General features: G+C 40.0%; 1 protein-coding gene across 1 annotated transcript; it reads right to left on the reverse strand.

Annotated features, from left to right (window-relative positions):
• Window positions 1–651: 651 nt before the first annotated feature.
• LOC120059253 (general receptor for phosphoinositides 1-associated scaffold protein-like) lies at window positions 652–13,220 on the reverse strand. The gene is made up of 8 exons (XM_039008156.1): window positions 12,945–13,220; window positions 11,198–11,250; window positions 7,122–7,173; window positions 4,860–4,962; window positions 3,806–3,899; window positions 2,568–2,634; window positions 2,011–2,077; window positions 652–1,662 (listed from the first exon to the last, which is right to left on the reverse strand). Exons 1-8 carry the CDS (start codon window positions 13,143–13,145, stop codon window positions 1,130–1,132), a joined length of 1,170 nt encoding a protein of 389 aa, XP_038864084.1. The 5' UTR covers window positions 13,146–13,220; the 3' UTR covers window positions 652–1,129.
• Window positions 13,221–14,287: the final 1,067 nt, after the last annotated feature.

The following is a 14,287-nucleotide window of genomic DNA, read 5'->3' on the forward strand; positions in this document are numbered from 1 at the left end:
AGTGGAAGAGCCTTCATTTCTCAGAACAAGAATAGACTGACGTGTTTCAGAAGAAAGGTCTTTGTTTCTGGCCATTTTGAGCCTGTAATCGAATCCACAAATGCTGATGCTCCAGATACTCAACTAGTCTAAAGAAGGCCATTTTTATTGCTTCTTTAATTAGAACAACATTTTCCAGCTGTGCTAACATAATTGCAAAAGGGTTTTATAATGATCAATTAGCCTTTTAAAATGATAAACTTGGATTCGCTAACACAACGTGACATTGGAACACAGGAGTGATGGTTGCTGATAATGGGCCTCTGTATGCCTATGTAGCTATTCCATTAAAAATCAGCCCTTTCCAACTACAATAGTCATTTAGAACATTAGTGACTACACTGTATTTCTGATCAATTTGATGCTATTTTAATGGACCAAAAAAATGCTGTTCTTTCAAAAACAAGGACATTTCTAAGTGACCCCAAACTTTTGAACGGTAGTGTGTGTGTGTGTGATATATAAAAATAATGCCTTCACGGTTGAGAGTGATAGATCAACTGCAACTTCTTAGACCAGCTGTGGAGAAGACAGTCACAATGTACTCTAAGGAACAAAGTATTCATTATTATATGACCAAAATAAAAAAAATAAAAAATCTAGCAAGGCTAATCAAAATGCCACACATTTATTTGCAGATATTTTTGGCAAAAAAACACCAGATCAAACTGGTACAAAAACAGTAACAAATGGATCTTACAAAAAAAAAATTATGTGAAGATATGGGGCATTTATTTTCAACTGTCATGACAAAACTAAATTAAAACACAAAAACGAAATCCTTCATTCTGTACATAGGTCAAACTAATCAAAAATAAATAAATAACTTATGAACTATGGAAATAGTAACCAAGGTACAGTATGTACAGGTATCTCCTCAAATTGGAGTGTGCTTCAGAACTCAAAGGACCATTGGTTCCGCTGGGTCAAATGTGTAGTCATCTGAACATGTACAAAGGTATTTCTGGACAGATAGATACATTTGGTCTCTGTGGCACTAGTTGAAATCTTTGGTTGTTGAGTCAGAGGCAATATTAAGTCTTTGGGTCAAAAAGAGTCTAGTTCTTCGGGTGTTTAGTCCATTTAGTTCTCAGAGCTTGCTCTCCTCCTCCTCCATGCCTCTGTTCAGTCCAGGGATGAACTTGAGGAGGTGTCGGCGGAAGCTCTTCTGTTTGGGTTTCCTCTGTAGCGAGCTGAACCCTCCCGATTGTGCTTTCTCCCCTGGTGCTGATGAAGAGTTATTGTTGGAAGCCCTCAGGTAGCTGCGTGTGCTGGAGCTGCGGGTCAGGTGGGTCTTGGCTGAGGTGAAGAGCTCACTGGCGGGGCGGATCAGTCTCTGCTTACCCTGTGGAGGCTTCTCCTGTTCTGGTTTCTGTTTGTCTTTCTCTGTGCTGCTAGTGAGGTCACCATTGGCATCGTTGAGGTGGTCGCCCTGCCTCTGGTACAGACAGGTCTGGTAGAATGGGTCCTCCTCCATGGTGGCACTCAGGTGGCTGGCGCTGCTGCTGGTGCTGCCGGTGCAGCGGAGGGCACGCAGGGCGGCCGGGCTCGGGGTACCCAGACTACCGTACACCCCTGCAGACTCCAGGGACTCATAGATAGCAGCATCACTCATCACTATGCCTAGAGGACACAGGGAAAGAGTGTTACAATGGACATCACTGGTTTAGCATACATCTTAAATTTACTTTAAATTAATTTAACTGAGATCATATTACCTCGACTAACCCGTGCCCCCGCACAGACTCTGTAAGTGTACCCCCTGTATATAGTCTCGCTATTGTTATTTTACTGCTGCTCTTTAATTACTTGTTCCTTTTATTTCTTATTCATATTTTTTTAAACCGCATTGTTGGTTAGGGGCTTGTAAGTAAGCATTTCACTGTAAGGTCTACACCTGTTGTATTTGGCGCATGTGACTAATAAAATGTGATTAGATTTGATATACATCAACATAAATTAATGACTTACCATGAACCAGCCTCTGCTCTTGCGTCATCAAAGATCTGTATTCATCCCATTTCTCATGTAGGGTTTGCTGATGAAAGAAAATGCATAAAAATTAGAAAAGGTGATAATTTGTGTGATTTCAATTTGTAGCCCTGATGGAGGCGCTTGGGGACAGCATCTTGAGGAAAGCCACTTATCTTCACACATTAAAAGTGTCCTTTTTACCAGCCAAGTGTAAAGTAAGAATATAACTATGTGTCTACTCTCATTCACGGTGTTCACACAGCATTATGTAAGCGCATTGCAGCCGCTAGTCATGAAACAGGTGGGAGAAGAGGGAAAAACAGGTGGTAAAGGGATTAGTCTGGTGAGAGTACTGCACTTTCTGTCTGCTGGCTATAGGCTTTTCACTACACTGTCAGTCTGATCCCAGTGACACACTTGCCTGGTCCCAGATCTGTTTGTGCTGTATACTCAACTCCTATGGTTGTTGTCACACACCCCACTGGATAACCATTTCTGTTGAAGCAAGCAACACCGCAGGTTTGCTACAGAGGGGAATAGGAAGAGATGTTCACCTTTAGATACTGAAGCCTGGCCTCCAGTTCTGCTTTTCGAATGGAGTCGCTGTACACTGTTTCCAGCCTAAGGAAAGACACAGCAATGTTGTTAATTCAGACACAGGAAGGCCAGAGAGCCACAAAAAAGGAGAGTAAGGATTCACAGCATACTCTGGACCCAATTAAGAACAGAAAGGAACTTCAGAAGTAGCTGTGAAAAAGGCTCTTATATAGGAGACCCTAACATGCTAGTCTAGGCTCAACAGTTTGCAAGTAGGGGAGAAAGCTTCAGAAGGTATCACGTTTCAAGACACCCACTCGAAGTTGGCAACTGGTGTACCTCTAGGGGGTTTCTTGTTTTTACTGGGCTGAAACAAGCTCTCTCTGTTAATAGTTCAGTAGGCCTATATGTTTACTAGAGGCAAGAATAATTAGATGAAGTCTATAATAAGACAAGAGGCTGGGCTTTTTGTGTGGTTAACTTCACTCTTATAGAGTTGACTTCTGAGTTTATAAATGAGGCCCGATTCGAATAGGACTTTCATCTTTTACAAGCAGACAAAGAGAGCAAGAGTATGGTTCCAATTTAACACTGAGAAAGTTAATTCTGCATATTAAAAAAGGGTAATGACTTGCTTCTAGGCAACTATGGTGTGCAAAAAAATTGTTTAGAGTACATCCATGGCACATTGATTGTATGGTAGCTATTTAAAGGAGTTCAGAGGTGTTGGGTTAAATGCGGAAGAAACATTTCAGTTGAATGCATTCAGTTGTACAACTGACTAGGTATCCACCTTTCCCTTTAGATAGGCCAGCTGCAAAGTCAAAATTGGCTATATTATAAAAATGAATGGTCTTGATTTAGGGTTAGGCATTAAGGTTAGCAGTGTGGTTAAGCTTAGGTTTAAAAATCATATTTTATGACTGTGGCTATTCCAGCTAGTGACCACTGCAGAGCTGGCTCCAGAACAAGATTCATGACGAAAAACACAAACCTGCTTCTCAGTCGATAGATAATGACTCCATTATCAATTCTGTGTGATTTTGTACTTTGGACCGCAACATTGCCCAACCAAGAAGATCAAAGATGTATCAGTATCAAAACGACACTAAAAAGTATTCCAAACTGGTCATAGAACACAAGGAACTCTTTATAGACCGATCTGAATAAGGTCAATACAAAAAGTGGAGCAATTAAGTTGTTACCGTCGACAACCAGTCCAGTTCTCTTTCCCATTGAACTCTGATCTGCTTACCTAATGGAGTTCCCAGAGGCCCTGATTAGCTGAACAATCTCCTTGTGTAGATATCCATCCACGGTGGTCTCGTTCACACTAGCGATGGTGTCCCCTGTGCACACAAACAACATGCATGTTAACAAAAACAGACCCAGTTAATTCCAGTGTGGTTTTATCATAGCTGTGGTCTACTGAGACTGGTTTGATCCCGCTAGTGTCTGTGGTTTATGGAGCAGCTCATGTGTGATACAGACAGTTTCTAGCCTAAACCCTGGCTGTGTGGTCACGGCAGGCCACTGCTGTTGTTAACCACTTTTCCTAATTTCAAGACGGCCTGAAAAATATTATTCAAGCATGTGTGTTACTCTATCTGTTATTGTTAAAGTATTGCAAGTTTATTAGATTGTTTGTTATTAGTTTCAGATGGGTAGAGAAGTCTGTCTAGGTCTGGTTTAATTTGGCCCTGCCTCTAGTGCTCCTTCTCTCTCCGAGATGAATAATACTCTAGTATCAGGTTTAGAGAAATTAAAATGTGAGAATATACAATTTCTTCTTTCACTATTGTTTCTGTTATAATGGGCAACATATTTGTTTTTTAAAGATTGGCAAAGGCTTCTGTCAGGTATCTTTGAGAAATAATGTTTCAGACTAAAGAGGAAATAGAGAAATTGATGAAATACAAAAAGAGATAAAAATAGACATGGCCAAGTCATTGTATGCATTTGAGTTATTGTATCCGGCAAGGCGGCAACGGAGACAAGGGAGTTGACCTGATGTTTGCTGAAATAATCTCTCCCTATAGTGTTTGACCGGAAAATTAATAGGCACATTTTTTTGTTTGTATTTGAACATCCCTAAACAGCCGACTGAAACTCATTTGTTCACGTGTTTACTTAGGCACGACTACCATCCTGGCTGGCAAACAAGAAAGGGACAGGACTGTATCAAAACCACCTGTCCTTTATTCTTCCCGTGAGGTCTATTTTCAGTAAAGGCAGGTCATGCATGTGTCAAATGCACTTAAAAACTGTTAAAAAGTCCCTAATGAACCAGGGTTTTCAGTTCCACTTACCGACTTTGAGTCCGGCTTGTTGGGCGGGGCTGTCGTCGTGAACCTTGCACACAAATGTGCACATCTCCACAGAGTTCTGGTCCTGGTGGTGCAGCCCATATGTCTGGAAAAAGGAAATGAGGAGAATGAGTTACAATTATTATTACACCTCCCACGTCAAATAAATATATTCTTAGGAACAATTAGGTGCAAGACATGGGAGAAATTATGTTAACAATTATCAGAAACATTGCATCGTGTTCAAAATCATTGGTAATTTCCCATCATAAACGCTTAGTAATTCTTTTTACATACAGTATGCCTGAGGTTGATACCTAAAGCGCTAGGCCTTGCTACTTAACAGACAAAGGCATTTGAAACTTTGAAGACAGTTCATGGTACAGGGAAGCCTAGGGCACCTCTTCCAAATTCTTTTGGAATATTTGTAGTCCGAATTTGAAGGCCTGACTGGTGAGGACTGTCAGACAAACCCAGTTCTACACAATAGATTAGATAACATTGGCTGACAACGAAGCAGCAAGACAGACAACCTTGAACAGAGACTCAAACGGAAGAGGGATAACAACAGTTTATATGCAAAAAAGAAGCCCCATTTGCATGGTTAATCAAAATGAATACAGCCCTCTATCATAGTCCATCGGAAAAAGGATGTTAAAAGCAGTCTCTTCATGAGCAAGGACCTTTATCAACAAATTTGGTTAGAACAAATCAGACAAATTCTCTTATGGTTTACCAGTGACATAAAAAACCATTCCCTGTCCTCATACTGCAGAGAGATAAAAAGGTAAACCAGCACTATTGGGACCAAAACTGACACGCAAACATTTTCCACACTATCACAATTTTGTTGACAATCTTCCTTAGATTGATTCACATGACAGTTTCTGTCTTGGAGGCAAATATGACAAACAACCACAGCCAGACTTCCCCTTAAGTTGTCTTGTCAAGTGAATCACATTCCACTGCTGTCTGACGGAGTGTTATCCTGAGGTGACGTTTAAACTCAGAGCTTTCACGGACTTGCTTGTCAGTTGAGACATTAGCTGACAGTGACAAAATTGTGACAATTCCACAGCCAGTAAATCATGTCAAATGCCATCTACTCGGGTGTACAACCAGCCATCTAGAAACATATGTGAAATAATGTGAGCATTCTCCCGTCCTTCCCAGACCCAGGGGCCTTCTACAGAAACCAAACATGCAAATGACCCAAGAGATGCAAATCCCAATCCAACTAGACATTTACATAGTTGATACTGACATTATCCCCACAGCACTCAAAGCTAAAGGAATGGCAGAACTGGTGACTGCCTGGTGAAGTCCAGCGACATGATGGAAAAAGCACAGGATCCTAAAGCCATCCAGCTCTCCTGTCTCTGGGCTCTGACCACACTTCCTAAGGAACAGGGCCAAGCAGGAAAGGAGGGACCTCCATCCCAACACTAAATATAAGCAGTACTATGGAAATAATCATTTTCATGGCCCTTACATTGGCCGGCATACTCTCTTTAGAGATAAGGCTGTCTGACAACAAGTGGTGCATTGTGAAGAAGCTCTGCGGGGACAGAGAGGAGGGAGCTCTGACAGATAAAGAAGGCAGAAATCTGACTGTTTACAGTGTCATCAAGGGATCGGAATATAGTAGACTGTCTGACACGACATGCAGCAGTGAGAAGATTTTACAAAATCACGCCGATTCAAAAAAGGACCCAAAAGAAAAAAGCGGGGGAAAAACGCCCTCTCATAGCAAGTCCCGAGTGGTGCAGTGGTCTAAGGCACTGCATCTCAGTGGTAGAGGCATCCCTACAGACACACTGGTTCGAATCAAGGCTGTATCACAACCAGACGTGACTGGGAGTCTCATAGGGCGGCGCACAATTGGCCCAGCGTCGTCTGGGTTTGGCCGGTGTAGGCCGTCATTGTAAATAAGAATGTGTTCTTAACTGACTTGCCTAGTTAAATAAAGGTTAAATAAAAATAAATAAAAAGTCATGGAATATATCAGAGCCTTATACTGCGAGTATGAGGCTCACGGATACATTTCTCCCTGTATTTGACAGATATGATGGTGACCTTTGATGCTTTCAACACATGCACACTCCACTAAATCTTCTTTGATTTATGGGGTGAAATCATCCACATGGTTGGAGAGAACAAATCTCATCAGCGTTAATGTGAACATGAGAGAGAAGGAAAATCCTGTTAAATGACGCTCAGAAATCCCCCGTACCATACTACCTCCCACGTCTATTATCCTCTTACCTGAATCTCAAAGCCAAACGTCTCCTCATCCTTCTTCTCCAGGATAACTTCTCTAAAACACAAAATAAAAATGTGGCTATGATTAAATTAGTTTGATATTCGTTTTCATTTACTTACAGTATTGAGCCACGAGTCAATTGTGACTGGCGACATCACCACCTGGTGCACATCAGTGCCTTCAGAAAGTATTCATACCCTTTGACTTATTCCACATTTTGTGTTACAACCTGAATTCAAAATGAATTACATATTTTATCATCATCTACACACAATGATAAAGTTAAAACATTTTTGTATACATTTTTGATAATGTAATACAGAAATACCTAATTTACATAAGCATTCACACATCTGAGTGAATACTTTGTAGAAGCACCTTTTGCAGCAATTACAGCTGAGTCTTTCTGGGCAAGTCTCTAAGCGCATTCCACACCTGGAATGTGCAACATTTACACATTATTCTTTCCAAAATTCTTCGAACTCCATTAAATGAGTTATTGATCATTGCTAAACTACCATTTTCAGGTCTTGCCAGAGATTTAAGTCAAAACTAACTTGGCCACTCAAGAAACTTTACTGTCTTCTTGGTCAGCAACTCCAGTGTATATTTGGCCTTGTGTTTTAGGTTATTGTCCTGCTGAAAGGTGAATTCATCTCCCAGTGTTAGAAAGCAGACTGAACCAGGTTTTCCTGTAGGATTTTGCCTTTCCTTAGCTCCATAATGTTTATTTCTTATCCTGAAAAACTTCCCAGTCCATATCGATTACAAACATACCCATAACACGATGCAGCTACCACTAGGCTTGAAAATATGGACAGAGTTACTCAGTAATGTGTTATGTTTGGGGCAAATCCAATACAACACTTTTTTATTAATTGCAGTATTACTTTAGTGCCGTGTTGCAAACAGGATGCACGTTTTGGAATATTTTTATTCTCTAAAAGCTTTTTCTTTCTTTGCATATATATATATATATAATATATATATAATATTTTACCTTAATATAATACATAAATAAAATCTATTTAGTCTCAAATAAATAATGAAACATGTTCAATTTGGTTTAAATAATGCAAAAGCAGTGTTGGAGAAAAAAGTAAAAGTGCAATATGTGCCATGTAAAAAAGCGTACGTTTAAGTTCCTTGCTCAGAACATATGAAAGCTGGTGGTTCCTTTTAACATGAGTCTTCAATATTCCCAGTTAAGAAGTTATAGCTTGTAGTTATAGGTATTCTAGGACTATTTCTCTCTATACCATTTGTATTTCATTTACCTTTGACTATTGGATGTTCTTATAGGCACTATAGTATTACCAGCCTAATCTCGGGAGTTGATAGGCTTGAAGTCATAAACAACGCTGTGTTTCAAGCATTGCGAAGAGCTGCTGGCAAACGCAGGAAAGTGCTGTTTGAATGAATGCTTACTAGCCTGCTGCTGCCTACCACCGCTCAGTCAGACTGCTCTATCAAATCATAGACTTAATTATAATATAATAAACACACAGAAATACGAGCCGTAGGTCATTACTATGGTCAAATCCGGAAACTATCATTTCGAAAACAAAGCGTTTACTCTCAGTGAAATACGGAACCGTTCCGTATTTTATCTAACGGGTGGCATCCCTAAGTCTAAATATTGCTGTTACATTGCACAACCTTCATCATCATCATCACACGTTTGGCGAAGTAGGCTGTGATTCGATGATAAATTAACAGGCATTGATTATATGCAACGCAGGACAAGCTAGTTAAACTAGTAATATCATCAACCATGTGTAGTTAACTAGTGATTATGTTAAGATTCATTGTTTTTTTATAAGATAAGTTTAATGCTAGCTAGCAACTTACCTTGGCTCCTTGCTGCACTCACGTAACAGGTAGTCAGCCTGCCCCGCAGTCTCCTCGTGGAGTGCAATGTAATCGGCCATAATCGTCATCCAAAAATGCTGATTACCGATTGTTATGAAAACTTGAAATCGGCCCCAAATAAAATCGGCCTTGCCGATTAATCGGTCAACGTCTAGTTAGTATTGTGGAGTAACTACAATGTTGTTGATCCATCCTCAGCTCCAATTACAGCGATTAAACTCTGTTTTAAAGTCACCATTGGCCTCATGGTGAAATCCCTGAGTGGTTTCCTTCCTTTCCGGAAACTGAGTTAGGAAGGACGCCTGTATCTTTGTAGTGACTGGGTGTATTGATACCCCATCCAAAGTGTAATTAATAACTTCACCATGCTCAAAGGGATATTCAATGTCTGCTTCTTCATCTACCAATAGGTGCCCTTCTTTGCAAGGCATTGAAAAACATCCCTGGATTTTGTGGTTGAAACTGTGCTTGTAATTCACTGCTTGACTGAGGGACCTTACAGATAATTGTACATGTGGGATACAGAGATGAGGTAGTCATTCAAAAATCATGTTAAACGCTATTTTTGCACACAGAGTGAGTCCATGCAACTTATTATGTGACTTGTTAAGCACATTTTTACTCTTGAACTTATTTTAGGCTTGCCATAACAAAGCGGTTGAATACTTATTGACTCAAGACATTTCAGCTTGTCATTTTTAATGAATGTTGAACATCGAAAATGTTATACGATGAAATAGTATCTATGGAGAGCACTCCATTGCATTCTGGCTATCGCCAGATAATACCTTTCCGGGTTATCTACTCTAGAATAGTTTTCTCTGCAAAAACTGCATGGATGATGGACATCATGATACCTAGCTGTGTAATACACTCAGTTAAACTGAACTCTAAAATGGGAAATGTTTTAAGCAAAAACAAACCAGTATTGAAATAGTGAAAAGGTTGTTTTCATTTAGGCAGGGATGATAAAATCTTAAAGTTAACAAATCTAAATTGCATTACAAACCATCCAAAGTACACTACTATTAAAATAACTAGTCCTGGTACAGTAACAGGACATAGATCTAAATTACATGACAAGATACTTCTGTTGCCCAAAACGTGACAAGCACTCTTTTGTTTCTAAAAACCTCTTTGCGTCATGAAAGGTCACATGTCCAAAGGTCTAACTGGGCAGTGGTCTGCAGTGTCCCCTCTACATCAAAACAGCATCTATAAATTACATAAAAATGCATAATATATTAGAATGTCAAATAGTAGGATCCGTAGATAACCGTCCAGTCCCTCAGAATCCCCCCAGAGCTGAATCACGTTCTGTGCATGCGATTCTCACAGACAAATTATTGTCAATCGTAAATGATCATTATACAAGTTTTACCGGTGAAATGACCATGCAGCATCTGCATGCCAACCATTGATCTCAATCAGTTTCATGGGGATACACGTTTAGATCTTGAGTTATACAGTGTTGTTTCAAGTATCCTTATGAGTTATGTACAGTCAAAGAATTTTAGAGCAGATGTTAACAAACTGTAGCATACCTGTGTTTAGTTTAAATTAAAAAAGCATATTTTTCCTAGTGGCGCATGCTGTTGAGTTTGGCCACAAGAAAAGAAAATGCAACCATTCGCACAATCAACCTAAAATCTCTTCATAAATTAGGTGGTGTTTTGTCTTACAATAACATTATACTATGCCATTATATTTGGTTCTGTTATGTGGAATATTATCATTATGTGATCTTGCAGACATTCAGCTTTGATCTAACTTTATTAAACAAGCAACATTTACCAGAGTAGCCTGTTCTCTGAGCAGCCAAACAAGTAGAGCAGAGACTGTGCCTAAAGTACAGACGTTTCAGACCTTTCGCTGTCGGGAAGAGGGGTCCAGAGAAGTCGCTCCATAAATAGTAATAACCGCAAATACAAAAGGTTACTGTACTGATGAATTTCTGTAACTCACTCCATTCAATTCTCCCAAAAGCTGAACCCAAAGGCCTACTCAAATTACTCTGAAAGCAGCCCACTGTAATTTTGCTAACACGCATCATTTGAGTCTGTTGTGAATGAAAGGGTTTACTAATGCTGTTCTGGCATTCTGTGTACGACATATGCTTCCCTCCACCAGTCAAGAGTGAGAAGTGACAGAAAGGCAGATGTGTCCTGTAACTGATGCCAGGGGGAGAGATGACTGTTTTGCTTACCTCCATGGCTCTGTGGTCTGAGTCAGGGGATTCCTCTTCTGCAGCCCACCATTCTGTGACAAGAAAACATGACGGACATGAAATAACAACCAAAGACAGGTGTTTAAAGGTTCAAACAGAAATCCCACTGCACGCAAAGGGGATTTTCTTCCTACCTATGTAGGCCAGGTTTGCAGGACACACCTCAAACTCTCGCTTATGTGTCTTGTCCACCAAGTCCTCCTGGGGCATGTTGTGTGTGTTTGGTGTCTATGTTTAAGCTACTGAGCCAAAACACAGGTAAGAAACCATTACAGATAAAACCAGTATGTCTGTGTCTGTCTGCTCTCGGTTGACCCTATTTACTGTCATAAGTCACAGGAGACGTTTTGGACATCTATATTTAATTATCTACATCGGAGTCCACTGACTTGTGATGCCCAGACTGCTGATCAAACCAAACTGTGTGTCTCTCTGTTTTTTCTGATAATGATAAAAAATATCTCCCTATTTCTACAGGTTACATTCAGAATGTAGACAAACAAGACATGTGTATAGATTGGAGCCTTGGGCCTCTTGCCACAATCCCTGCATTGAGGGAAACCCCAAACCAAATTGGGACTTTGGGAGACCCACCCAACCTACACTTTACCTAGTGTAAACTACAAGTATCTCTTACACTACAATCAATTCACCTCTGTTCTACCTAAATTATTTTAAACGTGGCCCCTATGAAAGCACACTTTGTGTCACTGCCTCATTGGGTAGTAAAATGTAACATTTAAAAAAAATATTTACACTGCCAGAATTGTCCTGGGCCCCTCAATGACTTCATTTATTCCCAAGTACCCAGAGAGAGACCCATGGGGGTGGTAGGAGCAGAGCAGGGTCCTGCACAATGCCCTGTTGTGGTCCTAGGCTCCAGATGATGATGTATGAAGGAGGCCTCCACATAACTCTGGCTGGCCTCTTAAGACAGTACAGTAACACTACAGAACTGGGACAACCAATGCTGTTGTGTTACACACACACACACACACACACACACACACCTTTCCCATAATAACAGTTTTACCAGTCTACATCACAGTACATTCTCAGATTATGATGATGCTTGGCCATGTTAATTCACTAGTAAAGCCAGCACTGTTCCTTGTGAGGCCATGTTCTGCCACAGTACAATATGTTTGCCCGCCTATAAATACTCATTTGATGCCAAACTAATTTCTCAATGCAGAGATATTATGAAATGGTTGGATTGCACTGAATCAAGAGGGAGTCTGGAGTGTGGCACTCAAAGAGTAATGTGTGGGTGGTCCTGTGGTCAGGAAGGGGCACGCTTTAGTACGTGACAAGTGGACACCATGTGTTTTTGCTTCAGTGTGTGTCAACATTTATACGAAGTTTATATCAAAATGGGGAACAGACGCTTGGTGTGCACAACAGGGAATCCATGTCGGGCTCCGACAAAAGGTCACAAATATTCACACTGCTGTTTCTAATTAAATTAAATGTCGTCACAGATAGGCTAATGTCTCCACTCATAATGAACAACAGACATCAATGTATGTGCTCGTGTAAGAAGCCACAAGGAAATCCATATTCAAATATTGAGCGTATCCGCTGGCCTCTGTACCTTACGGGCAAGTGACACTGTATTTGGCTAACTGAAATTATGTGCTTTCATTGATGTGTCTATTATGCTAGATTACTTGATTGAAGGAGCAAGTGAAAGTTACAAAGTGATAAAGTTAAACAGGATACACACCTTTCTGAAGTTCCTTGGCAACGTTCCACCAGAGTAAGCCAAAGTCTTGTAATTATACACTTCTGAATGAGTTGGTAAATCCATAGTTTTACAACTGTCTGACTTTGAGGACGGAAAGTAAATATCGTCCTGGCTCGAAAGTCTACTAGTTGGATCACTGGAGTTTACTTTTTTAAGCTTTCGTAGCGTCATATTCTTCATATTATGAGCGCTCCGATCAAGAAAGTACAAAAAGAAACCCCAAAAATCTGAGTGAAACGTCTATCGCAGCAAACAACACTGATGCTTCTGTCCGGACAGCATGCACAATTTGGCAGTGAGAGCGAGGACCCGGGAGGCGTGCCCTGTGATGCACACAACACAATTGGATGACAGTCGTATAGTGTTTTCTTTTGTTTGTCGATCGGCACTTCGTGCACGTAGGCAAAAACGAATGTGCCAATAAATTAGCATTTTTAGATAATTCTGGGATAAAATGTGGGTTCTTTCGTTTTGCTAGCCAGAGCTGTGTTATTATGGTAAATGTTATTCTGCTAAATGGTTCAACTGCTTGTGAAGTGTGCAAAAAGTTTCACATGCCTGAGAAAAGCCGTTGCCTATATAGCCTTCGTTCAAGTCTAAACAATAAGCCTACATTTATGAAAGAAAATTGTCTCGGTTTAAGATAAATACAGCCTAACATAGACTACAGCTGTTTAAATTATAAAAAGTTATCAGATAAGATGAACAACATTGGTCGGTGGCAGGGCTGTCATGAACTAGGCCTAGATATTTAGTAATTGCAAGAAGAGCAGTATTGGGGAGTAGTGAACTACATGTAGTTCAACTAGTAAGTAAACTACATTTAGCTTGGTGGTAGTTGAACTAAATTAAAATCTAGGTAGTGTTTTCAGTAGTTCATTATTATTATTTTTGCCATGTAGCGGTGTAACTAACTAATGGAACTACAAACTACTTTTTTTGCTAAAATAAAATATGGGTGAAGTAGAAAATGTCCTTTATTTTCCGGGATCATACCTGCAAAATTATCACCTGAAACATAGTTGTGTTTAATAGGATAAATTACACATTGTTGTTACCATATTACCCCAAAGTGATCTGTTCTTGCAATTTGGAGTCATTGACATTTCAGATTTACATATGAACATTTTTCATGAAGTAGTTTGGATGTAGTGAACTATTTTTTCAAAGTTACTTTAGTTGCGTAAACTATATTTTAGGGTAGCTTTAGTGTAGCTTAACTTCTTTCAATGTAAAGATATTGGTAGCTTGGTAAACTATATTTTCAGAGTAGCTTCCCCAACACTGAAGACACATAATAGCAATTGCTTCTAATAATCCAT

Source organism: Salvelinus namaycush, chromosome 14 (genome assembly GCF_016432855.1).
Source record: "Salvelinus namaycush isolate Seneca chromosome 14, SaNama_1.0, whole genome shotgun sequence".
Lineage (NCBI taxonomy): Eukaryota > Metazoa > Chordata > Actinopteri > Salmoniformes > Salmonidae > Salvelinus > Salvelinus namaycush.